This window comes from Oryctolagus cuniculus, chromosome 1 (assembly GCF_051225735.1).
Source record: "Oryctolagus cuniculus isolate XC-2025 breed Fujian yellow rabbit chromosome 1, ASM5122573v1, whole genome shotgun sequence".
In the NCBI taxonomy this organism is placed as follows: Eukaryota; Metazoa; Chordata; class Mammalia; order Lagomorpha; family Leporidae; genus Oryctolagus; species Oryctolagus cuniculus.
In genome coordinates, this window is record NC_142867.1 from 85,098,955 (window position 1) to 85,125,639 (window position 26,685).

The 26,685-nt window shown below is 41.2% G+C and overlaps 1 protein-coding gene across 9 annotated transcripts; it reads left to right on the forward strand.

The window, feature by feature from the left end:
• Positions 1 to 12: 12 nt before the first annotated feature.
• BKGD (beta-keto-L-gulonate decarboxylase) lies at positions 13 to 26,101 on the forward strand. 9 transcript variants are annotated; one of them, XM_008262675.5, is made up of 9 exons: positions 13 to 144; positions 5,835 to 5,983; positions 9,521 to 9,619; positions 13,171 to 13,244; positions 13,418 to 13,519; positions 14,543 to 14,719; positions 16,846 to 16,995; positions 20,370 to 20,486; positions 24,950 to 26,101. In XM_008262675.5, the coding sequence occupies exons 2-9, from the start codon at positions 5,929 to 5,931 to the stop codon at positions 25,121 to 25,123; spliced, it is 948 nt and encodes a 315-aa protein (XP_008260897.2). In that variant the 5' UTR covers positions 13 to 144; positions 5,835 to 5,928; the 3' UTR covers positions 25,124 to 26,101. The 9 variants fall into 9 exon arrangements, with proteins under 9 accessions (XP_008260897.2, XP_008260910.2, XP_051706054.2 ...); XM_008262688.5 differs by having other exon boundaries at positions 44 to 178; XM_051850094.3 differs by having other exon boundaries at positions 44 to 144; positions 5,840 to 5,983.
• Positions 26,102 to 26,685: the final 584 nt, after the last annotated feature.

Sequence of the window (26,685 nt, forward strand, 5' to 3'; positions counted from 1 at the left end):
GAGGAGACCAGAAGCGGGAACGCCATCTTCAGTCCCTAGGGGCGGGGCGACCTGGTGGGCGGGCCCTGCACTGTTCATCCCAGGGAGGCGGGGTAACTAATGCCGATATCAGGCTAAGGGGTGTGTGTGCCCCAGGCCTGTTTGGTAAGTGGAACGTTTCCGCCAATGTAAAGAAACTGTAAGTGAACGGCGCGGAATGGATATAGAAAAAGCTGATTTGTTTCATTTGCAGGGCTGTGTGTGTGTTGTGGGTGAGGGGTGTGCGTGTGAGTTTTGAGAAAACTGTCAGCTTTGCCTTCGGCATCTCTTCTGTGATAAAATCCTAAGAAATGATCACACTTTGACCATTGGACTGGAGTCGTGTTTCCCCACAGCACACCCACTTCTCTCCGTCTTTGGAGCTGGCTCACGCTTTCACTCTGCGGCAGGGTCTGTCTCCCTGGCCTGGTTACATAGCACGGGAGACACCCGTGGAGGACTTTTCTCCCTGAGAATTCCTCCTCCCAGTGGTTACTGAGTTAAAATTAAACTTTTAAAAATATGATTTATTTTGAGAGAGGGAGAGAGACTTCCTGGTTCACTTCCTATGTGGCTTCAACTGCCAGGGCTGAGCCAGGCCGCAGCCAGGAGCTTCATCTGGGTCTCCCGCATGAGTGGCAGGGGCCCAAGCACTTGCACCATCTGCTGCTGCTTTCCCCAGGCCATTAGCAGGGAGCTGGATCAGACTCAAACCAGCGCCCGTAAGGATGCTGGCATTGCAGGCAGCAGCTTTACCCACCTGACCACAACACCTGCCCCAAGAGTAAGCTTTTAATTTTTAAGGAAGCAGACCTGAATGGCATTGAGTCTTTTTATTTGTTAAAATTGGTTGGGGGCTCTCACGTGCAGCCGGTGGAAAGTTAAGAGTTGCTGCAGCCCCCGGAGCTCCCGAAGCAGGAGGGGAGGGAAGCCAGCGAGAAGTGTTGGCGTCCGCAGCAGCCAGCCACTGTTCGCGTTCCTCTTTCACGTCGGGTTCCTAGAAGGCTTCCGCTCTGCTAAGGACGCACAGTTCGCCCTGGGGAACCAGAAGCCAACAGCAGAGAAGCCCGTGCATTCCTGCCTTCAGCGCCCTTAATCTCTTCACTGAGGATTTTAGTCTTTCTTTGCATCTATGTTGCCTTTGTCAAGGGCTCACGTTGTTTCCGTCTTTGAGCTGTAGTGTGCAAAACACTACAGAGCCGGTGGAGCAGATGCTATCGCTCCATTTTACGGATAGAGCAGTTGGGGCCAGAGAGGTAGCTCGGGGTCGTTTGGGACTTAACGGCCAGGGCTAATTACCCAGGTCGTAGTCTTGAAGATGAGCTGCTCTGAACTGCTGGGTTCCCACGCATCTTCTTTCCAGGAGGGAAACTCAGTGACTCCTTTTCTTCTAGTCTAACCCCTGATAGATAGACCTTCTGTTGTGGCAGCTGGAAAGAGCACTGGACTGAGTGGGAAAAGATGAGAGATTCTTATCCTGTGTTATTTGTGAAACTATGATGATTAGGTCTGCTTTGAGTTGTCTATCAGTATGATTAACAATATCCCCTTTCCTGGCATATTAGATGGGTTGAGAATGCCAACGAAGTTTCTGGTGTGAAATAAGTTACCATGTCTCAACGTTTTTTTTGTTTTTTTTTGTTGTTGTTGTTTCTTTTTTGTTTTTTTAAGATTTATTTATGGGGCTGACTTTGGGGTACAGCAGGTTAAGCCTCCACCTGTGATGCAGGCATCCCATATGGGTGCACCAGTTGGAGACTGGGTTGTGCTCCACTTCCAATCCAGCTTTCTGTTAATGTGCCTGGGAAAGAAAGCAGTGGAGGATGGCCCAAGTTCTTGGCCCCTACACTCCTGTGGGATACCTGCAAGAATCTCTGGACACCTTGCTTTGGCCTGGTCCAGACCCTGCTGTTGCAGCCATTTGGGGATGGAAGATCTCTCTCTTGCTCTGTCTCTCCTCTCTCTCTAACTCTACCTTTCAAATAAATATAAAATTAATCCTTTTTACAAAAGATTTATTTATATATTTATTTATAGAGTCAGAGTTACAGAGAGGGGAAGAGACAGAGACTTCCATCTGCTTGTTCACCAGATAGTGGTAACAGCCAAGGCTGGGCCTGGCTGAGGCCAGGAGCTTCTTGCTGGATTCCCGCTAGTATGGCTGGGGCCACAGATTTTGGGCCTTCTTCCCCAGCTTTTCCCAGGCCATTAGCAGGGAGCTGGATTGGAACTGGAGCAGCTGGCTTGTGAACCAGCCATACCAGACCCATATGGGATTCAGGCGTCTGCAGGTGGTGGCTTTACCTGCTGTGCTACAATGCCAGCCCCTCAACAGTTTTTAATTGTGAAGTCTAATGTGGATGTTAGAAGGTTTTTTAATACCCTGAAATAGTGTGTAAAATTTTGCATGAGTTGTGTGTAATTCTATAACATCAAGTTAAATCTTAAAAATCAGTGAAACCATTGCCTCTTACAAATAAATGGAAGTGAAAAAAATGTTTGAAACGCATAAAAACAGGTTTTCTAGCCACTAGTTCACTTCCTAGTGGCCCCGAAAGCTGAGGCTAGGCCAGGTCAAAGCCAGGAGCTCCATCCAGGTCTGGCTTCCTTAGTGTTGGGGCTTAACCTTGCTGCGTCACAATGTACGCTCATATAAACAGGTCTAAGCTAGTTTAATTTTTGGTGGATTTTTACCCAAAAAAATAGTTTAAAAAAACAGAATGAATTGGTTTGATTTTTTTCAGTTTTCAGATCTTTATATCATATGATAAATCAATAAAGCCATCTAATATCAGCCATGAAAGTAATCGAATCTCCTTGCTCCAAATGGGAAACGATTCCTGGGATCAAAAGTCTCAGGCTGGGGCTGGCACTGTGGCATAATGGGTTAAGCCACCACCTGCAACGCAGGCATCCCATATGGGTGCAGGTTGCTGTCCTGGTTGCTCCACTTCCAATCCAGCTCCCTGTTAATGCTTCTGAGAAGCAGAAGATGGTCCAAGTCCTTGGGCCCCTTTGCCAATGTGGGAGACCCAGAAGAAGCTCCTGGCTTAGGCCTAGCCTAACCTGGGCCTTTGTGGCCATTTGGGAAGTAAACCAGTGGATGGAAGATATCTCTCTCCAGTACTCTGCCTTTCAAATAAGTAAAAAATAAACTTAAAAAAAAAAAAAGTGTGATGCTGTAGGCAGCCTACTGCCTTTGATCCCAAAGGAATATGCAATTGCTGTAAGCTCTACAACAAGTATCCCATGCCTGACTCTCGGCCATATTCAGAGGCAGGCCTGGCTATGTAATTTGTGAGGCTCAGTACACAATGGAAATGTAGGGTCCCTTTTTCAAAAATAAAGGAAAAAGTGCTGTTAAAAGTACTGAAACAAATTTTCTGTGTTACCACTCTTGTCATGATGTTTAAAATTTTCTATTTAACATCATTTTAAGTAAAAATTATTAGCATGAATTTTTCCATTATTGCTAATATTGTGCAATTCCAGTTTTAAATACAAATATAAGAACATTTAACCCATCTGCAGAAACACAGAAATTTCATGGATCATATTTCATAGCTCGAACAAACCTATGTATTTTGTTCTTACTAGAACAGTGGAAATACTGCACAAAGCAAACTCACCTGTTTTTATTTTCTCTCCATCTTTCTATTTGAAAGGCAGAGAGAGAGAAAGGCAGAAGAAGCTGCCATCCTCTGGGTCACTCCTCCCATGCACCTACCATGGCCTGGTCCTCAGTGAAGCCTGAATCCGAGAACTTAGTCTAGGGCTTCTCCGAGGATAGCAGGAACAGAATTACTTGAGCCATCCCCACTGACTCTGGGGCCTGCATTGGCAGACAGCTGCAGTCAGGAGCAGGCCACAGTATCCTAACCACCTGGTCAAATGCCCCAGTATTTCTATCCATTCCTTCTCTAGACCCTGTTTCTGGGGCCTTGCCTCCCCTCCTTAATCAGGAGAGTAAATGTTGTTTGCTTCCATCTGGTCCAAGCCTTTCTTCCTGAAGCCCATCTGGTTGTTATGAAAACCTTTCTGACTCCTTTCTGTGGTCACTGCAGCTTCCAGCCCACGAGTTCCCCGCTCACATGGGCACACCGCCACATTCTGCTGCACTGCCCTCTGTGCTGTTTGGCTGCCTGAAGTTCTACATTTCTAAACCAGTTATTCAGGCTATAGCCTCACAGGATTGGACTTTGTTTCTGTTTTGTATGAGAATTAAGCAAACAAAAAAGCTGAACTTCTCTTAGTGAAAGTAAGGGGTATAAAACTGAGATTATATTTAAATTTTAAATATAATCGTCACTCCTATTCCAAGTAGGAATTCCTAAAGTGCTTTTATTATCCTCATCATAAATGAATATACTCATTGTGCAGATTTTGACATATTCAGGTACTTGCTGGTTGCCTGATAACGAATGTGATAAAATGTTAAAATTTGGGAAATCTGGGTGAAGAGTACAAAAGAATTATTTGTATATAATATCTGTCTGAAATTATTTCAGAAAAGTTAAAATGTCTCATTCCTAAACCATTATAGATTATTCAATTAAAAATATGCTTAAGATAATTGCAGTAGGATCGTGTAGCATGAGGCCCATTAACAGCAGTTACTTATAATTAAAGGATAATAAAAGTATTTGATCAAGTACTAAAGTAACCATTAAGCCATAAATGTATGCAGTAACATGGATGCAAAGGATATGTTGTTTGAAAGTATCAACAAAACTAGAAATCCAGTTTCTAAGAAATTGGAATCTTGGGAAAAAGTTTAAGACTTTTTGGAAAAACATTTCAAGTGATTCCCAGGGACCCTTTTCGCTTGCTAAGTAAGCATATTGAAACCAGAGACTATTCAGATTAGTGAGATGTTCTATTAACAGTTTTAATGAAGATTTCAACAGTGCCCTTAGAAACAGAAGACCTTAAGAGTTTTCGTCTGTATTCTTTGTTGTGATTGGCCTGGAGTAGGATTCCCCACCCACTTGATTTATTTTCTGCCTTCATTTTACTTGCTTCCTCTGCTCGAATACCTCTTCGCCTGAACACTTGAGGTAGGACGCTAATCTCTGTATGTGGACCTATTGTGAAATATACTTAGCATATGCTAAGTATAATTAAAGTGTAATTTGTTAGATTATCAGAATAATTGAAATTTAAAATTGCTTACTAAGAAAATACATTCCTTTGTAAATGAAAGTAAAAATTCCAATTTCAGGAGCTGATCATACTGTAGAAGTTTCCACTCTTATTAGTAACATTTTCTTTTGTAAAAGTGATAGTCTAAGAAACTTGTTTAATTTTCAGCTTAAATTTCAAATATAAAGGAATAGAAAAAAGAAAACATTATATAAATGGTGATTCGTGTACTGTTATATATGTTTCATATGTGTATCAGATATGTGTTAAACATATAACAGTATAGAATCTTATAAAATCCATTCTACCTATTCTGTGGTTCTATCTACAACCATTTATATACTTATTCATAAGCCTTAATAAGATTTTATTTCAAAACCTATGTTCCTTAGACCAACCATTAGAAAACTGCTCATTCAATCCAGATAAATGACTAAAGAAAATTACTCATGTGTGCCTTCTAGACTACACTTGATCTTAGCCAAAAGGCTGAGAAGCCATGTGTGTGCCTTCCAAGTTTGCTGGTTCCCCTTCTCAGTAATAGACGAGATCACTTGCCCATTTCTTGCTTGAAATATTCAAAGCTACAGGCTGGGTTGCCCTCCCTTGCAGCTACAAATCTGCACGCCCTTTAGCCCTGTTTATATAATGGAACTCTTCATGTTCATTTCCAGAGCAGCAGCCGTTCATGTGTGGTGCACTGTGAACTCCTGTGATAATTAGCCGACAGCAGCTTTATCTGTACAACCTCATACCATAAGACGGAAAATGGCCTGTGCTGAATGTCCTTTTCATGTGCCAAGCCTAGAGGAGCTTGCTGGAGGTAAAAACAATTTTCAATTTAGACTTTTAAAAATTATTCCAAGAAGAAAAAAGATTTAAAAGAATCTAAGATAAATCTGTATCTTATTACTTATCTAAATGTATAGGTTACTTATTGAAATGATAATTTGCTACAGAATTTTTTGTTTCAGCATCTGATTCCCACTATTTTTATTGAGAAAGTGCAAAACTCTGTCCTTCAAAAAAAAAAAAAAAAAAGAGCTTCCCTTTTGTAGGATCTTCTTGGTGATACCAATTGCATAGGATGAAAATGACTAAAGTAATCCAAGATTTAAGTATGTATGATACCCAAAGTGCTGCCCAACTTTGCTTTATTAACTTCACCACTTACAATATTCTTTATTTTTTTTTTGACAGGCAGAGTTAGAGAGAGAGCCAGAACAATATTCTTTAAATATAGAACCTACTGGTATATTAATTATGTTCCCAACATGCTACCTTTTCCCATCTTCTGACTTCAAAGACTGCTAGTGAACTTCCTGTGATAAATTAGGAGGAAGATAGATGAGAAAAGGAAAAGAAAAATATCAAATGAGTCAGAATAGTACCAATTCACTTTTCGAAAATGTGTTCTGTTTGATGATAAATATAAAATCTTCCCTTATTTCTCAAAGTGTGGTGTACTAGTAATTATATCCTAATAAGATTGAAGTTGAGGTATACTCATTTTTGGCTTTGTTGTGGTTTTCCTCTTGATGACCTTTCTGATTTTGGTTTTGTTTTTCTTTTCCTAATTGGATAGTAGTTGGTGAACAGTCTGTATTGCCAGTATCCTTTGGTCTATATGTCTTTTCTGTTAGTGTTTCTGATGTGATAGGACAGCCAAGCATCTTCCCTTTTGAGTGCCCTTTTTTTGTTTTTTCTTTTTAATTTTATTTAAGATGAGTGTCCTTTTAAAACCTATCTTTATGTGTTTCCATTGATATTTTCCTTCCTTATATACAGGATATATTCAGTACAAAACAGAAATGGAGTCTAAGTTTTTTAAAATTTATTTTTAATTCTTACATAAAATTGTATAGTAAGAACCTGGTCCCTTTATAGTTGGTAAAAAAAATAGGTTTTGCTATGTTTTTGCTTGCTGAACCTTAGTTTATAAATTCTTAAGTCTGCAGTCATTAGTCCAGGCAGGAGAATTTTTTCCAATCACTTTGATTCCTGTTCTTCCATGGCAAGATTTAGACTGACTTCATGTCTTTAAATGGTCTGATTCTAAAAAGTTAAATTAATGGTTGACACTACTATCAGAAATTTTTTGTAAGAACTTTTGACCCTTAAAATTACATTGCTTTTAGGTGTATATCTTTACAACAGATATAAAATGCTTTTTTTGCATCTTTATTGTGGTATAACATCTACGGTAAAGTACACTAACTTTAAGTATACAGCTTGTTGAATGTTAACATGTGTTAACACCCATGTAATTACCATCCAGATCATTTTCAATGTACCAGAAGTTTAGCCTTCCCCATCAGTGTCTCTACCTTGAGAGCTAACACTATTCTGATTTCTGTCATCTTCAATTAGTTGTCTGTTTCTGAAATATAGAAAGTGAAGTCCTATGTAGTCTGTATTCTTTGTGTCTGGATTCTTTTGCTCCACATTTTGTAATCTTCATTGAAATTTTTGCATGTGATTGCTTACTTTTTAACATTTGAAAGATTTTATTTGGGGGGGCTGGGGTGGTGTCCTAGCAGTTTAGCTGCCGCCTGCGATGCCAGCATCCCTTACGGGTGCTGCTTTGATTCCTGGCTGCTTCACTTCTGATCCAGCTTCCTGCTAATATGCCTGGGAAAGCACCCACGTGGGAAACCTCCATGAAGTTCCTGGCTTTGGCCTGTTCCTGGCCCGGAAGTTTTCTATCCTTTCTCTCTCTCTTTCTGCCTTTCAAATAAATAAAAGAATTTTTAAAAATTTTATTTGGAAGGCAGGGAGACAGAGAAAGTACAGCAGAGATTTTCCATTCCACTGATTCACTCTCCAAATTCTTGTAACAGTTAGGACTGGACCACATAGAATGCAGGAGACTGGAGCTCAAGCCAGGTCTCCCATGTAGGTGGCATTAGCAGGAAGCTGGAATTGGGGGTGGAGCCCAGACTGGAACCCAGGCAATCCAGTGTAGGATGCAGACAACACCCCAAAAGGGTCCCAAGTAGTGTCTTACGTGCTAGGCTAAATGCCAGCCCCAGTTGCTGAGTTTAAATAGTTACTTTCCTGCAGGTTTTGGAATCCTCTCTTTAAAAGAGAAGGTAGTTCTTCTTCCAGGCCAGCTCTCTGCTGTGGCCCGGGAGTGCAGTGGAGGATGGCCCAAGTCCTTGGGCCCTGCACCCCATGGGAGACCAGGATAAGTACCTGGCTCCTGCCATCGGATCAGCGCGGTGCGCCGGCTGCCGCACGCCGGCCGCGGCAGCCATTGGAGGGTGAACCAACGGCAAAAGGAAGACCTTTCTCTCTGTCTCTCTCTCTCACTCTCTCACTGTACACTCTGCCTGTCAAAAAAAAAAAAAAAAAAAAGAAGGTAGTTCTCACCTGAGTAAGGACAATGTGTTAGCCTTCAATAGTTTATAAGCACTGTAGATAAGATACTTACGTGTCTTAGTCTATATTACTATGCTTGCTATGTCAATTATCTATCCTTTTTTTTTTTTTTTTTTTGACAGGCAGAGTGGATAGTGAGAGAGAGAGAGACAGAGAGAAAGGTCTTCCTTTTGCTGTTGGTTCACCCTCCAAAGGCCGCCACTGCTGGCGCTCTGCGGCCGCTGCACCGCGCTGATCTGAAGGCAGGAGCCAGGTGCTTCTCCTGGTCTCCCATGGGGTGCAGGGCCCAAGCACTTGGGCCATCCTCCACTGCCTTCCCTGGCCACAGCAGAGAGCTGGCCTGGAAGAGGGGCAACCGGGACAGAATCCGGTACCCCGACCGGGACTAGAACCTGGTGTGCCGGCGCTGCTAGGTGGAGGATTAGCCTATTGAGCTGCGGTGCCGACCAGTTATCTAATCCTACTCAATAATAGGCCCATTTCCCCTCTGTGGTGTGTTTTTTTTTTTTTTTTTTTTTTTTTTTTTTTTTTTTTTTTTAAGATTTATTTATTTGAAAGTCAGTTACACAGAGAGAAGAGAAGCAGAGAGTGAGAGAGGTCTTCCATCCACTGGCTCACCCCCCAGTTGGCCACAATGGCCAGAGCTGAGCCAATCCAAAGCTAGGAGCCAGGAGCTTCTTCTAAGTCTCCCACGTGGGTGCAGGGGCCCAAGGACTTGGGCCACCTTCTACTGCCTTCCCAGGCCATAGCAGAGAGCTGGATTGGAAGAGGAGCAGCTGGGACTAGAACCGGTGCCCATATGGGATGCCGGCGCTTCAGGCCAGGGTGTTAACCCCACTGTGCCATAGTGCTGGCCCCTAACCCTCTGTTTTAGTACACATCTGGATTAGGAATGTGATGCAGAAAAATTGAGGAACATTTGATATGCAGTGGCATAGTTTTATGTACTGTTACACAATCCTTTTCTTGTCTTTATTAGTTATGCAGAAGGGGCTAAAAGATAACTTCGCTGATGTCCATGTCTCTGTAGTTGATTGCCCTGATATGACTAAGGAGCCATTTGCCTTTCCAGTGAAAGGTAAGCAGTTTCTGCAATTTGCTTTTGATTTTGACTCATGATCTTTTTCTGAAATGAGAATTATTTTATCTGTAAATAAAAGATATTGTCCTAATTTTAGGCTAAATTGTGCTCAATGTTTTCTGAAAGTAGTCAAATTTCATTTTATATCCTTGTAGGAAAAGTTTGTGTTGTATGGACTTTTGTAACATTCACTTTAATAAGCTGCAATCTTTGATAAATTTTATCTTTAATTGCTCAAGTGACAAGGAAAATTACTTTCATTTTTCTGTTTTTAATTATTTATTTCAAGCCAAGGAGGGATCTTAAAAGATTTACATTTGATTCATATATTAAATATTAATAACTCTTCAACAGATTTACCAGATAATCACCCACTGTTTGAAGTGACAAGGAAGGGGAATTAATATTGATTAACATATTTAGGCAGTGTGCTAGATACCTTTACAGTTACACTGCAAGGAAAGAACTCGCTCCAGGCTTTATAGATGAGAAACTGAAGTGGTGAGAGGATGAGTAAGCTCAGTGTGAATCATAGTCAGGATTCAAATGCAGGTCTCTCTGCTTACAAAGTCTAACCTTTACTCACTATATGCCTTTTATAGCTATGTTTCTTCCAAATATGAGAGTTATATGTTCTCCCTGCTAATCAGTTGACTGAAATAAAATAAGTCAGAGAACATGAAGAGTACAAAGAAGAATATAAAATGGTTAATCTTAATTCTGTCCTGCAAAGGGTAATCTTTTTAAAAAATTTCTGTCAATAATTTGAGTCTTTTAAATTGCAATACTGAAAGCTAGATAGGTATGTATTTGCATTAGATATAAGATATGCATGTATGTATATGTATATGTTTGATCTTTCATAACATAGTTAAACACTGTCTACATGAACTGGTCTCACTAGGTCACTAATGACTTTGGTATAATCTATGTAGATCATGCTGCTGGCTCATTGCTGCTGGGCATTCTCCCCTTAGTGCTCTTTGCTCTCTCCTTGGTTCTTTGCCTCTTCTGGGTTGGTGCCTTTACTGGCTCCTTTGTGTTTTGGCAGGCTCTTTTTTTAAGATTTATCTTATTTATTTGAAAGACAGAGTTACAGAGAGAGGTAGAGCCAGAAAGAGAGAGAGAGAAAAAAAAAAGAGAGATCTTCCATCCACTGTTCATTCCCCATATGACCACAACAGCCAGAGCTGAGCTGATCTGAAGTCAGGAGCTTTTTCTGGGTCTCCCACGTGTGTGCAGGGGCACAAGGACTTGGGCCATCTTCTACTGATTTCCCAGGCCATAGCAGAGAGCTGGATCAGAAGTGGAGCAGCTAGAACTCGAACTTGCGCCCACATGGGATGCCGGCGCTGCAGGCCAGGGCTTTAACCCGCTGCACCATGGCACCAGCCCCTTGGCAGGCTCTTACACATTGATATTGTCCAGAATTCTTTCCTCAGCTGCTTCTTATTTTGTTAAATAAGATTTATGATTTTCTATACTTGAAAGGCAGACTGATAGAGACAGAACGACAGAGAAAGAAATCTTCCATCCATTAGTTCACTCCCTAACTGGCTGCAATGACCTGGGCTGGGCTAGGCTGAAGCCAGGAACCCGGAGTTCTATCTAGGACTCTCATGTAGGTGACAGGGTCCCAAGTACTTGGGCCATCTTCTGCTACTTCCCTAGGCGCATTATTAAGGAGCTAGATAAGAAGTAGAGCAGGGGGCCGGCATTGTGATGCAGTGAGTTAAACCACTGACTGCAACACTGGCATCCCATATGGGAACCAGTTCCAGTCCCAGCTGCTCCACTTCCGATCCAGCTCCCGACTAATGTGCCTGGGAAAGCAGCAGAGGATGGCCCAAGTGCTTGGGCCCCTGCACCCTCGTGGGAGACCTGGAAGAAGCTCCTGGCTCCTGGCTTTGGCCTGGCCTGATCCAGCCATGGCTGTTGCGGCCATTTGGGGAGTGAGCCAGCAGATGGAAGCTCTGTCTCCTCCTTTCACTCTCAGTAACTCTGCCTTTCAAATCAATGAATAAATCTTTAAAAATAAAATAAAATAAAAAGAAGTGTAGCATCCAAGGCTTGAACCAGCATCATAAGCCATGGCTTAACCCACTGCACCACAACACCAGCCCAGCCATTTCCTATTTTGTATACTTTCTCTGAGTATTTCCATCTGTTCTTGTGGTTTTATTACTCCCAGTATACAACAAATTTGAAATCTGTACATCTTACCTAGATCTCTTTTTCTTATCTGTAGATATTTCTAGCAGCCTGTAGAACTTCTCCATTTATACATCCTAAGGGCAATTTGAGATTAACATGCCTAAAATCTAATTCATTGTCACACTATAGTTGCCTATCCTTTCTTGTCCTTTTAAAAATCTCTCCTCTGTGTCTACAGTCATTATTGTCAACTATTGCTTATCTTTCCCCCTGAGTACTAAAAGAGCCTCCTAATCGCTTCTCTAAACTTTAGCATCACTGTCACTTATAAGAAAAAGTCTTGTCCATGAGTCATTTCGCTGATTCCATGGAAAACATTTCCAACATCTCCCATTACAAATGGAACCTATAAGAATTTTATACTTTGGGGTGGGCTTTTGGCCTAGCAGTTGAGATGCTGCTTGGGATGCCTGCATCCCACCTTGGAGTACCTGATTTTGAGTCACTGCTTACTCCCAAGTCCAGCGTCCTGTGAACACACTCCCTGGGAGGCATCAGGTGGCAGCTCAAGTCCTTAGGTCTTCGCCACCTATGTGGGAGTTCCACATTGAGTCCCCAGCTCCCAGCTTTGGCATGGTCGAGCTCCAGCTGTTGCTAGCTTGTGAGGGATTGAACCTTGATGGGAGGTATTTCTTGTTCCCTCTGTCTCTGCCTCTCAAATAAATAAGTAAGTAAAAATTTAAAGAGAATTTTATGCATTTGTATATAATTGAAGAAATAGAGCAACTTTCTCTACTTTTCAGTATAATATGTTAAACTGACAAAAACAATTTATTTTAAATATGCCTTCTTCCAAATTGTGTCTGGCTGTACCTGTGATGGTAATTAAAAATGTAAGTAGAAAGTCCCTAGCATCTAAAGTTATCTCTAATTACTTGTCATTTTTATAAACAACTTTGGGAATAAACAACTTTATTCCCAAATAAACAAAAGGAGGATTTCCCAGAAGAGATCCAAAGAACTTAAATTCTACCAGAGCAAAATATTTGAAATAAAAATAATTTTAACAAAAAAAATCCTCAGCACACATTTCAGAGAAATAAGACATTATAGACTAATTCTAGAAAACTCATCCAATCTATACTTTGGCCTCATTTCTAGCCCATCAACTTTCAGTTGCCTTTAGGCTACCAATTATGTCAAGTCATACTTGGCCATCATAATAGCGGAGAAACAGGTAGTTAATACAGGACAGGAGAACTAGCTTCTTACATCTTTCAACCCCTTGCAAATGAAGAAGTTACATACTTGTAATAAATTAAATTAGCATCTCCTGGCATTTTATACTTTAGTTGGATGTTTACTCATTTCTAAGATGGCTTGTGTTTTTTTAGGCATCTGTGGGAAAACTAGAATTGCAGAAGTAGGAGGTGTGCCTTACTTAATGCCTCTTGTAAACAGAAAAAAAGTAAGTGTGCTTTTATTCTTCATATTCACATGAAGATTATAGAAAATAGACTGATTCCTCTATTTGGAATTAGAAGAGCCATTGATCAATGTGGGAAGGAAGTGCTAATGAACTCGGTAATAAAATATGGAATTTGTATAAGTTCTAATTTAAATGCTTTTCCCACTTCTTAGGTTTATGATCTGAATAAGATTGCAAAAGAAATCAAACTGCCTGGAGCATTTATTCTTGGGGCAGGTGCAGGCCCACTTCAGACTCTTGGGTTCAATTCTGAGGTCAGTATATATATAATTGTTGTATTTAATTTTATTGGTTTGAAATTTGGTTTGTCTTTCTCCTTTTAATGGCTTGTCAAAAAGACTACTTTCATTGCGGATTGTGTCTGATGTCCTATCTCTCTGCACAGATTTGATACTATGTAATACAGATTTGGGCTGCAGCATTTGCTCCAGTTGGTCCGACGGAAATGGAGCATGCATGGAACTCTAGTCTCAGATTCTCTTGAGGGTCTAGGTAAAGTCTTAGATTCATCAAAGGTTTTAGGGTATTCTGAAGGTCCTGAATTATGGAAGATTTTTATCCTTTTACATCCTAGGGATTCCTTGCTTCTTTATAAATCTTTGCCTTTGGTTCTAAAGTACCTTTGGATCAGAGGTGAGATGGAATATTAAATGACATAGCCAACTCCCTATTGCAGACAAAATAAGAAACTATCAGAGAAGTATGATGGTTATTACAAAAGTGTATGGTTGTTACTAGTGTATGGCACATATACTACTATTTAGTTGTGGGAGGGGGCAGACTTAACAGGTTATTCACTCTTCCATTCATGAGATGCAAAGAAACGGTGAGATTTTTATATTTGTATATAGTAACGTACAGATTGCAATGTGCCATATATACTAAATGGTAGTGCTGTTGTATATGACATGCAGAGTGAATGACCTGTTCTCTCACAACCTCTTCAGATGTGACCATTAGTCAGTAGTGGTACAGTTGTTTTGCAGAAACAGTAATATAATTTGCCAAGAGTTCAAGAGGGGAAAAAAAGTTTAAAATGTAAAATTAGATATTTCAAAGCAAATATTATAATGTTATAGAAACACTTTAAGAATATTGTAGGCATTTTGTAACATGTTTTTCTAGTTGTTTGTATATAACATTATTTCATATTTCATGTCTTCTTACTAGAACTTGAAATAAAATATCTTAAATCTAGGATAAAATATTTTGTTATATTCAAAATATTCTCTGCATAAAGATACTAAGATTGACTAATTATCTTATTTTATTTTCAGTTTATGCCAATTATTCAAACAGAAAGTGAACACGGACCTGGTGTGAATGGAAGTTACTTTGCTTGTATTAACCCTGCAGATGGAGGGTGCCTACTACAGAAATACAGTGAGAAGTATCATGATTTTGGGTGTGCATTACTGGCTAATCTTTTTGCCAGTGAGGGCAAACCTGGCAAGGTGATTTTAAATAAAAAGACTATTGTTTAAATGTTCTCAGGTAGCTAAAAATTTTAACTGTTATTACCATAAATATGCTTTTGCTAAGAAAAAATTAGAGCTTTTTAACTCAAGTATAAAAGATTCATAAGAGAATACAAGCAGAGTGAAAGTTTTATTTAAAACTGAGATCCAGAATAATATTAAAGAGAGGTGGGCATTTGGCCTACTGGTTAGGCCACTGGTTAGGATGCCTGCTTACCACATTGGAGTACCTGAGTTTGGTTCCTGGATCCTGCTGCTGATTGGAGCTTCCTGCTATTTTTGACCTTGTCGGGGCCAGTGGTGATGTCTCAAGTGATTGAGTTCTTGCTTTCCACATAGAAGAACTGGATTGAGTTTATGGTTCTTAGCTCCCCCCAACCCCTGCCCCTTGCAGTTGTAGCAGTTTGGGAAGTGAACTCACAGATGAGAGCCCCACCTGTCTCTTCTCTCTTAAATAGGAAAAAAAAAATTTTTTTTTTGACAGGCAGAGTGGACAGTGAGAGAGAGACAGAGAAAGGTCTTCCTTTTGCCTTTGGTTCACCCTCCAATGGCCGCCGCGGCCGGCGCACCGCGCTGATCCGATGGCAGGAGCCAGGTACTTCTCCTGGTCTCCCATGGGGTGCAGTTAAATAGGAAATTTAATAATAATAATAATAATAATAATAATAATAATAATAAAAACACCACAGATATTTCAAGTCATACTTATGAGTACCTCAAGTATGGAATTTTCAATTTTTTTTTTTTTTTTGACAGAGTGGACAGTGAGAGAAAGAGACAGAGGGAAAGGTCTTCCTTTTTCCGTTGGTTCACCCCCCAGTGGCTGCTGCAGTCGGCGCAAGGCGCTGATCCAAAGCCAGGAGCCAGATGCTTCTCCTGGTCTCCCATGCGGGTGCAGGGCCCAAGGACTTGGGCCATCCTCCACTGCACTCCCGGGCCATAGTAGAGGGCTGGCCTGGAAGAGGAGCAACTGAGACAGAATCCAGCGCCCCGACCGGGACTAGAACCCGGGGTGCCGGCGCCACAGGTGGAGGATTAGCCTATTGATCCGTGGCGCCGGCCGGAATTTTCAAATTCTAAAACAATAAAATCCAAGGCTAACATAATATTTTAATTTTTTAAGATCTATTTATTTATTTATTTGAAAGACAGAACAACAGGTAGAGGGAGAAACAGAGAGAGCTTCCATCCACTGGTTCACATTCCAAATGGCTGCAACAACCAGGGCTGGGCCAGGCTGAAACCAGAAGCTAGGAACCCCATCCTGGTTTCCCACATGGGTGGCAGAGGCTCAGCTATCTGGGCCACCTTCCCCTTCCTCTGTGGCCCCTTCGTAGGAAGCTAAATTGAAACCAGAGCAGCTGGAACTTGAAATGATGCCCTGATAATGGGATGCCAGCATCATAAGCAGGAGCTTAACCTGCTTTGCCACAACACTGGCCTTTAACAAATATCTTAAAATTTAAAAAAGAGTAATATTTAGTGAATAATTCTTTATTTTTGCTGGGCAACTGAATGGTAATAGGAGTGAGTTACTTATGTAAACCATGCAGCCGATCACACATTGTGCTAGATAGAAATGGTGGTTCCAAGCAGTTGACCCAGGTTTGTTTCCCAGCCAATGCACCAAAAATAAGGAGTTAATGCCTCACTTCCTATTTTCTTCCTGTTTTTCCACAAAAAGATGGTTTTTGTTTTAGCCACAGTGAGGACTCTCAGAAGCCACTTCAACTGCTTTGGGGAATGTGGCAGAGAAGATAAAGTAATCTCGTCCCCCTCCCTCCCATTGCCTGAGTTTCATCCTTTAAGCCAGTGAGCATTCTCTAGATTTCAGTGTGGGACTTAGCTAGAACTCTCCCAGTGCAGGAAAACATGAATCACACTTGTTATCAGAGTAGATTATACATTACTGATGTGTATGTGTGTCTGTACCAGATGGATCAAGACGTACAAGAAAGGGGCTGGGGCACCTTGGCACAGATCTGGGTGCTTGAAGCAAACAAGGGAATGTTGGCTTGTGGCATGAAATTGTAGTTTCACTTTGGTAGTTTACATAAAATTTTGCAGCTTAACCAACAGTAGGCATTTTATATCCTCTGTAGGTCATTGAGGTAAAAGCCAAAAGAAGAACTGGACCACTTAACTTTGTGACTTGCATGAGACAGACTCTGGAAAAACATTATGGAGATAAGCCTGTAGGAATGGGAGGTACTTTCATTATTCAGAAGGGAAAAGTAAAGGCTCACATTATGGTAAGGACCCATGTATGCACATATGCATTTATGGGGGTGTGTGTGTGTGTGGGTGTGTGTGAATGTTCTTAAGATCTTAGGATTTTTAAATATATGTTGGATATTTTACCTTTAAAGACACCCTAAACAAATGTTTTTACTATTATTATATTACTTTAAAAGGTAAGTGACCAAAAAAAAAAAAAAAACCTGTAAATCATATTGTGAGATAAAGTTTATCTGGAGTTCTTTCATATTAATATGAAGATACTTCAAAAGTTGATGGAAAATGGAATTAGAAGGTATGTTTATTTTGGCACAAAAATTTTTGAAATTGTTTCTTGGGAAACATACTATGGAAGAAACCACTCTTAAATTTCAAAAAAACTTATAGTGTTTTGTAGTTGTACAGCAGATGAGGTGGTATCTACTTATTTATTTGCTATGTACATGGGTGTACAAATATTTCCTTAAGACCATACTTCAAGTTATTTTTGGTATTTACTAGAATAGAACTGCTGGATCATATGATTATTCTATGTTTAATTTTTTGAGGAACCGCCATGCCATTTTCTAAAATTTCTAAAATGGCTGCACCATTTTCCATTCTCATCAGCCATATCTCATCACATTCTCATCATGTGCTCACGAAGCACGAGAGCTTCAGTTTCTCCACATCATTGTCAACAGTTGTTGTTACTCACTTTTTTGATAATAGCCATTCTGTTGGGTGGGATGTGGTATTTCATTCTGGATTCATTTTGTACTTCTCTAATCATTAGTGATGTTGAACATCTTTTTGCCTTCTCATTGGCCATTTACATATCCCTTTAGAGAAATGCCCATTTAGTTCCTTTGCCTCTTTTATAAATGGGCTCTTTAGTTTTTTTGTTGTTGTTGGGCTTTAGGAGTTCTTTATATGATCTGAATATCATCACTTAACCATATATATAATTTGTAAATATTTTCTCCCATTTCCTGGATTGCTTTGTTACTCTGTTGACAGTCTCCTTTGATGCTCAAAAATTTTAAATTTTAATATATTAGTTTATCATTTTGTGTTGCTTGTGTTTTGGGTGTAATATCCAAGAAATTATGAACAAATCGAGTGTCATTGAAACTTTTCCCTTATGTTCTAAAAGTTTCAGCTCTTATGTTTAAGTCTTTGACCCTTTTAGGATTAACTTTTGTAAATGGTATAAAGTGAGGACCCAGATTTATTTGTTTGCATGTGTATATCCAGTTTTCCCAGCAGCATTTGTTGAAAAGCTATCTGTTCCCCAGTTAATGGTGTTGGCAGTTGTTTAAAACCACTTGGCCATATATGCAAGTGTTTATTTCTGAGCTTTCTATTCTATTTTATTGGTCTGGATGTCTATCTTTGTGCTAATACTGCACAGCTTCGGTTACTATACCTTTGTAGAAAGTTCTACAGTTAAGAAGTGTGAGACTTCTATCTTCTTTTTCAAGATTGTTTTGGCTATTCAGGGCCCCTTATGATTCCAAATGACAGGGGTAGTGTGGTACAGTGGGTTAAGTGGCTGCCTGCAATGCTAGTAAGCCATATGAGTGCCAGTTCAAGTCCCCACTGCTTCACTTCAGATGCAATTCCTTGCCTCTGCACCTGGGCAAGCAGCGAAAGATGGGCCCCTGTCACCTTTGTGGGAGACCCTTCAGGTGGAAGATCTGTCTCTGTCGCCCCCCTCTCTGTAACTCTGCCTTTTAAATAAATAAATCTTTGGGATAAAAATCCCAAATTAATTTTAGATGGATTTTTCTGTTTCTGAAAAGAAGTCTTTGGAATTTCAATAAGGATAGTATTAATTCTTTAGATTGCTTTGAGTAAGTTTTGCCATCTTAACAATATTGTTTGTCTAATTTCTAAAAACATGGTACCACTCCACATATTGGGGTCTTTAATTTGTTTCACCATTGTTTTACAGTTTTCAGCATACAAATCTTTTGGCTCTCTGGTTAAGTTTGTTACTAAGTATTGAATCCTGTCTGATGCTTTTATCTACTTTGAGTGCCTTGCTTTTTAAAAAATTTGTTTAAGATTTGTTTATTTATTTGAAAGAGTCACACAGAGAAAGAGAGGCAGAGAGAGACAGACAGATCTTCCATCTGCTGATTCACTCCCCAATTGGCTGCAATGTCTGGAGCTGTGCCAATCTGAAGCCAGGAGCCAGGAGCTTCTTCCGGGTCTCCCATGGGGGCTCAGGGGCCTAAGGACTTGAACAATCTTTTGCTTTGCCAGGCCATAGCAGAGAGCTGAATCAGAAGTGGAGCAGCCAGGTTTCAAACCGGCGCCTGTATGGGATGCTGGCACTGCAGGTGGCGGCTTAACCCGCTCCGCCACAGTGCTGGCCCAGATTTTTTTTTTTTTTAAAAGATTTATTTATTTATTTGAAAGAGTTACACAGAGAGAGGAGAGGCAGATAGAGAGAGAAAGAGAGGTCTGCATCCACTGGTTCACCCCCCAATTGGCCACAATGGCCAGAGCTGAGCCGATCCAAAGATAGGAGCCAGGAGCTTCTAAGTCTCCCACGTGGGTGCAGGGGCCCAAGGACTTGGGCCACCTTCTACTGCTTTCCCAGGCCATAGCAGAGAGCTGTATTGGAAGTGGAGCAGCCAGATTTTGAACTGGCGCCCATATGGGATGCCGGCGCTTCAGGCCAGGGCGTTATCCCACTGCACCACAGCGCTGGCCCCTGGCCCTGCTTTTTAAAATATTTCATCATTGGGACTGTTTCTGTGGCAAAGCCAGGAAAGCCACAACTTGCAGTGCTGGCATCCTATATGGATGCTGGTTTAAGTCCCAGCTCCTCCACTTCTGATCCAGCTCCCTCCTAATGTGCCTGGGAAAGCAGCAGAAAATGGCCCAAGTCCTTGGGCACCTGCATTCACATGGGAGACCTGGAAGATGCTCCCGGCTCCTGGGCTTTGGCCTGGCCCAGCTCTGGCTGTTGTGGCCATTTGGAGAGTGAACCAGCAGATGGAAACTCAATCTCTCTCTCTCTCTCTCTCTCTCTGTCTAACTTAGTCTTTCAAATAAATAAATCTTAAAAAAAATTTTTTTTTTCATCATCGGTTGTAGTAATGATTTGGAACTAGAATGGGGACATACACACAGAAAAATTGAGAGGCTATATAGCATAAAAAGTAAAAGATTGTAATAGATTTATTCTTGCATTTACTCATTGATAAATTGTAGTTTCTATACACTGATTGATTATCCTTTCCAAAACCATGGTATACAATTTTCTGGATGCCAGAAATAGCCAAAGATATAAGAAGGTTTAAATTATTCAACTTAGTGAAATTATATACTTTATGCATTTTTAATTCTTAGTAATATTCAGTATATTTATCTATGTAATAATCTTTCATTGTAGCCAGGAGAATTTTCTTCCTGCCCACTGAACTCTGATGAAGATGTGAATAACTGGTTGCATTTTTATGAGATGAAGGCTCCTTTGGTCTGTCTACCAGTTTTTGTCTCCAGAGATCCAGTAAGTTTGTGTCTCTTATATTGCCGCAAATACATTAATAATGCTTCATTTTTAGGATATTCATTTAGATGTAGGCACCTTTTGTTGTGGTGGTATTTTTCAACAACTAGAGCAGACTCTACAATCTTCTTGAAAGATAATGGAGCAGTGGCTTACCACTGAATGAGTTAGGCAATGCAGATTTTACCTTTGAAAAAGTGAAGGCAGGAGTGCAGGCACTGTAGCACAGAGGGTTAAGCTGCCACTCTGGATGCCTACATCCCGAGTGATAGCACCTGGTGTGAGTCCCAGCTATTCTGAACTTAAAATCCAGCTTCCTGCTAATGCATATGGGAGGGTGGGGTGATGGCCCAGGCACCTGGGATACTGACACCCACGTAGGAAATCTGGAACAAGTTCCTGACTCTCGGAGCCTGTGATGGAGTCGGCTTAGCTGCCACATGTGACACTGGTATCCTATTGAGCACCAGGTAGAGTCTCAGCTGCTCTATTTCCAACCCAGCTTCCTCCTAAAGCACCTGGGAAAGCAGCCTGAGCCCCTGCCATCCAGGTGGGAGACCTGGATGAAGTTCCAGGCTCCTGTCCTTGGCCTGGCCCAGCGCTGGCTACTGTAGCCATTTGGGGAGTGAACCAGCAGCTTGAAGTCTCTCCCTCTCTTCTGTCTCTCCTTCTCTCTCTCCACAACACTGCTTTTCAAATAAATCTTTCTAAAAATGTTTCTGGGGGCCGGCACTCTGGTATAGTGGGTTAAACCACTGCCTGCAGTGCTAGCATCTCCTATGAGCACCAGTTCCAAGTCCTGGCTGTACCACTTCCAGTTAAGCTCCTTGCTAGTGCACCTGGGAAAGCAGCAGAGGATGGCCCAAGTGTTTGAGCCCCTGCACCCATGTGGGAGACCCTGAAGAAGCGCTTGGCTCCTCGCTTTGGCCTGACCTAGCTCTGGCCGTTGTGGCCATCTGGGGAGTGAACCAGCAGATGGAAGATCTTTCTCTCTCTCTGTAACTCTGCCTTTCAAACAAATAAAATAAATCTTTAAAAAAATGAAGAAAAAAAATTTCTGACTTCTAGTTTCAGCCTGGCTAACCCTAGCTAACTCTGGCAATTGAGGGCATTTGGGGAATGAACCAGCAGATTGAAGATCTCTTTGTTTTTCCTGTTTTATCATTCTTTCAAAAAATAAATCTTTCGGTGGGGGGGGGGGGCAGCGTTGTGGCATATGAGGTAAGGCCGCCTGTGACACTTCCAGACTTGGCTGCTCCACTCAATCCAGCTCTCTGTTAATGTGCCTGGGAAAGCAGTAGAAGATAGCCCAAGTGCTTAGGCCCCTGCAGTCACGTGGGAGACCTGGAAGAAGCTCCTGGCTCCTTGGCTTCGGACCAGCCCAGCCCCCATTGTTGTGGATATTTGGGAAGTGAACCAATAGATGGAAGATCTGTCTCTCTGTCTCTCTCTCCCTCTCTCTAACTCTGGCTTTCAAATAAATAAATCAAAAGAGAGAGGAAAGAAAGTAAAGGAATAGACATTTCAAAAAACATCCGAAGTCATGTTAATTGAGTAGAATCACAGATAGGATTCAGATCTCCTATTATCTTATTTACCATCTATTAAATTCTAATACTATATATAAGACATTCAAAGAAAGTACATCTTTTGATTCAGTTATGTCTCTGGAATTTTATTATTTATTTTAAAAGATTAATTTACTTTTTTATTTGAAGGCAGAGTGACACACATAGATAGAGATGGATAGATGGGGAGAGACAGACCTCTGCTGGTTCCATCTGCTGGTTCACTCCCCCAGATAGCTGCAGTAGCCATAGCTGGACCAGGTTGAAGCCAGGAGTCAGGAATACCATCTGAGTCCCACGTGGGTGGCAGGGAGATAGGTACTTGGGTCATCTTCTGCTGCCTTCCCAGGCGCACTAGCAGGAAGCTGGATCAGAAGCAGTGCAGCCAGGACTCAAATTGGCACTCTTATAGGGGAAACCAGTGTCATCAACAGTGGCTTAACCTGCTGTACCGCATTGGCCCCTAGAATTATATTCTTAACTGTATCATGATTGTATAAAATGGTTAAAAGGTTATTCATATAATAATATTGTTATGGATAACAATATAACAATTATGAATAACCTTTTCATAATTGTTATATTGTTATCCATAACAATATTATTATATTGTTATTCATAACAATATTGTTATAATAGCAGAAGAGCTAGAAGTAATATAAATGTCAGTTGAGAAGAGTTAGTACATATAAGGGATCTTCAAAAAGTTCATGGACAATGCATATTTTACAAAAAATTGTGCATGGATTTCAAAACTTTTTGGATCAAAATAAACATTTCTCTTTAAAAAAAGTTATTTATTGTTTCTTTGAAAAGCAAGGAAATCTTCCATCTGTTGGTTCATTCCCAAAATGTTAGCAAAAGCCAAGAGTGGTCTAAGCTAAAACCAGGAGCCCAGGACTCAGCCCAGGTCTCCCATATGGGTTTCAGGGATCCAACTACTTAACCCATCATGTGCTGCCTCTCAGGGTGCACATTAACAGGAAGCTGGAATCGAAATGGAGCCAGGACTTGAACTCAGGCAGTCAATACATGGGATTCAGGCATTCCAAATGGCATTTTTTTTTTTAATTTTTGATAGGCAGAGTGGACAGTGAGAGAGAGAGACAGAGAGAAAGGTCTTCCTTTTTGCCATTGGTTCACCCTCCAATGGCCGCCGCGGCTGGCACGCTGCAGCCGGCGCACCGCGCTGATCCGATGGCAGGAGCCAGGTACTTATCCTGGTCTCCCATGGGGTGCAGGGCCCAAGTGCTTGGGCCATCCTCCACTGCACTCCCTGGCCACAGCAGAGAGCTGGCCTGGAAGAGGGGCAACCGGGACAGAATCCGGTGCCCCGACCGGGACTAGAACCCAGTGTGCTGGCGCCTCAAGGCGGAGGATTAGCCTAGTGAGCCGCGGCGCCGGCCCCAAATGGCATTTTTAAAAAAGATTTATTTATTTATTTGAAAGTCAGAGTTACACAGAGAGAGAAGGAGAGATAGAGAGAGGTTTTCCATCTGCTGGTTCACTCCTCAATTGGCTGCAACAGCTAGAGCTGCACCGACCAGAAACCAGGAGCCAGGAGCATTCTGAGTCTCCCATGTGTATGCAGGGGCACAAGGTCGTGGGCCATCATGTATTGCTTTCCCAGGCCATAGCAGAGAACTGGATCAGAAGTGGAGCAACCGGGACTTGAACCAGCAGCACCCATATGGGATACTGGCACTGCAGGCATCAGCTTTACCCGCTACACGACAGCACTGGCCCCCAACTGGCATTTTTAAAAATGATTTATTTATTTATTTGAAAGAGAGAGAGTGAGAGAGACACAGAGAGAGATCTTCTGTCTACTGATTCACTCCTCAAATGGCTTCCATGGCTAGGCCTAAGGCAGACTAAAGCCAGGAACCTGGAGTTTTTTCCAGGTCTCCCATGTGGGTGCACAGGCCCAAGCACTTTAGTCATCTTCTGCTTCTTTCCCAGGCACACTCACAGGGAGCTGGATTGGAAACAGAGCGGCTAGGACTAAAACCATCATCCATATGGGATGCCAGTGTTGGCAGGTGGCATCTCAACCCACTGCACCACATGCTGGCCTCCTCAAACGGCATCTTAACCATTCAGCAAACACCCACCCTCAACTTACCTTTAAATTCCACTTTCCACGACTTAAAAAAAAAAAAAAAGATGTATTTATTTATTTGATGGGGGGAGGGATAGAGAGAGAGAGAGAGATCTTGTATTCAGCAGTTTACTCCCCAAATGGCCACAATGGCAGTGGCCATATCAGGGTAAAAGTAGGAGCCGGGAACTCCGTCCTCATCTCCCACATGGGTTGAGGGACCCAAGTACTTGGGTTGTCGTCTCCTGTTTTCCCAGGTGAATTAGGGTGCTGGCTTGGAAGTAGAGCAGCTGAGACTCATACAGGCAGCCTGATGCGGGATGCCAGCATTGCAAGTGGCAGCTCAACCCATGCACCGCAGCACCAGCCTTCCATGAACTTTTTGAAGTGCCCTCCTACAGTGGAATGCCATGTAGGTGGAAAAGAACGAGGAAGCTCTTTTGTAAATCTGATATATAAAGATCTCAAAGCTATATTGTTAAGTGAAAAAGAGCAATAGGCAGAACATTGTGTAGAAGAAATCAAAGTAAATATTTCTGGATTGATACATAAGACACTGCTTACCTTGGTTTACTGCAAAGAAGTGAGTTAGGGCAAGAGAGGAGGAAGATTCATTTTACTGAATATGTCCTTTTGCATTGTTTGAATTTGGAATCATGTGACTGTATTACCTATTTTAAAGGTAAAGTGAAAGTGATTATAACATAAATTTTAAAAGTCCTCCATCCCCCTTAAACAAATTGTAATAAAAAAATTGAAGTACTTCCTAACAGATTGCTTGTTTGTTGTCTTAGGGCTTTGATTTACGACTGGAGCACACTCATTTTTTCAGTAATCATGGAGAAGGTGGACACTACCATTATGACACCACCCCTGACATAGTGGAATATCTGGGATACTTCTTACCTGCAGAGTTTCTCTATCGCATCGATCAGCCAGAAGAGACCCATTCTATTGGGCGAGATTAAATCAGCTGATCTCATTTGGAAAGAGCGTAGTTAACTAAGGTTAATTAACTAACTCATTAACTGATACTAACTTAAATTCCAATAGAAATGACCTTACTACTTAAACCCTATTTTTCTTGGCCTTTACAATGAAGAGGAATATTGACAATGCAGTTTGAATTACTTCATAGATCTGTCAGAAAAAGATTATTGGGAGCAATGATACATAATTGAAATCTTTTTTGCATATATACATTTACTGAACCAACTTCATTTTTCTACTGGTATGACAGTAAGAAAATCTGTTTCGTTTATGCCTCATATATAAATGTGATCAATAATCATCTAATTATTCCTACTATTTAACAGTAATAATTTGCATTGACATAACATTATTACAATTTTCAGTCTCAATAACTAAATGGATATTTCTGGATATTAGAAAAAATCATTCTTTAGAAATGTTGATAGTACTGATTTTAAAAATCTGTTCTAGAAATCAGAATATTGCTTCTTCAAGGAGCAAGATGGGCAGGGGAGCCCTTCTTCCTTCTGGGGAAGTTAAGCTCTACCCAGAAGTTGGCAGTTTGCCTTTCACAAACATCAGCAAATAGTTAGCAATGATTCTTCCTGTTATTGGATTGTCCCCGGAAACACTTTATACCTTGTTGGTCATTTGCAAGAAGAGAAGAGAAAAAGCATCAAAAGATAACACTAATGTGACCATATAAGGGACATTCAAATAGTTTGTGGAAAATGCATTTAATAAAAACTATGCATAGATTTCAAAATTTTCATACCAAATATCTTAATTTCATTTTCCACAAACTTTTTGAAGTTCCCTTGTACTTTATAAGCAAGGCTGTTACTAAACATTATCATTGTCTTTTGTGAATACAAAATTATACTCTTTTACTGATTATAATGGTTGAAATTTTCCTCACTGTTCTTCTATACAAATTACTAGCTGTAAATAAACTCTAATGTTGCTAATGCCAATAATGTGCAAATTTACAAGCTCCTTAGTAATAAGTATATAATCTTCAAAGATTTTTTTGCTTTGAATATTAGCTATAACATCTTATGAATATAAATGTCTACATATTATTTTTTAAGTGAGCACTATTTGAAGAAAATAAAAAGAATTAAAAGTTTATGGAGCTGGCGCCGCGGCTCAATAGGCTAATCCTCCACCTTGCGGCGCCGGCACACCGGGTTCTAGTCCTGGTTGGGGCGCTGGATTCTATCCCGGTTGCCCCTCTTCCAGGCCAGCTCTCTGCTATGGTCCGGGAATGCAGTGGAGGATGGCCCAAGTGCTTGGGCCCTGTACCCCAGGGGAGACAAGGAGAAGCACCTGGCTCCTGCCTTCGGATCAGCGCAGTGCGCCGGCCACAGCGCGCCGGCCGCGGTGGCCATTGGAGGGTGAACCAACAGCAAAGGAAGAGCTTTCTCTCTGTCTCTCTCTCTCACTGTCCACTCTGTCTGTCAAAAAAAAAAAAAAAGTTTATGGAGTGAGCATTTAGCAAACCAGATCAGTCACTACTTGGGATGCCCACATCCCATATAAGACAGCCTGGGTCATG

Bases quoted from the DNA above. Each gene is read 5' to 3' on its own strand.
- BKGD (XM_008262675.5), top strand. From the start codon at position 5,929: ATGGCCTGTGCTGAATGTCCTTTTCATGTGCCAAGCCTAGAGGAGCTT. The intron at 5,984-9,520 runs GTAAAAACAATT...TGTCTTTATTAG, and splicing joins CCTAGAGGAGCTTGCTGGAG to TTATGCAGAAGGGGCTAAAA. The intron at 13,520-14,542 runs GTCAGTATATAT...TTTTATTTTCAG, and splicing joins CTCTTGGGTTCAATTCTGAG to TTTATGCCAATTATTCAAAC.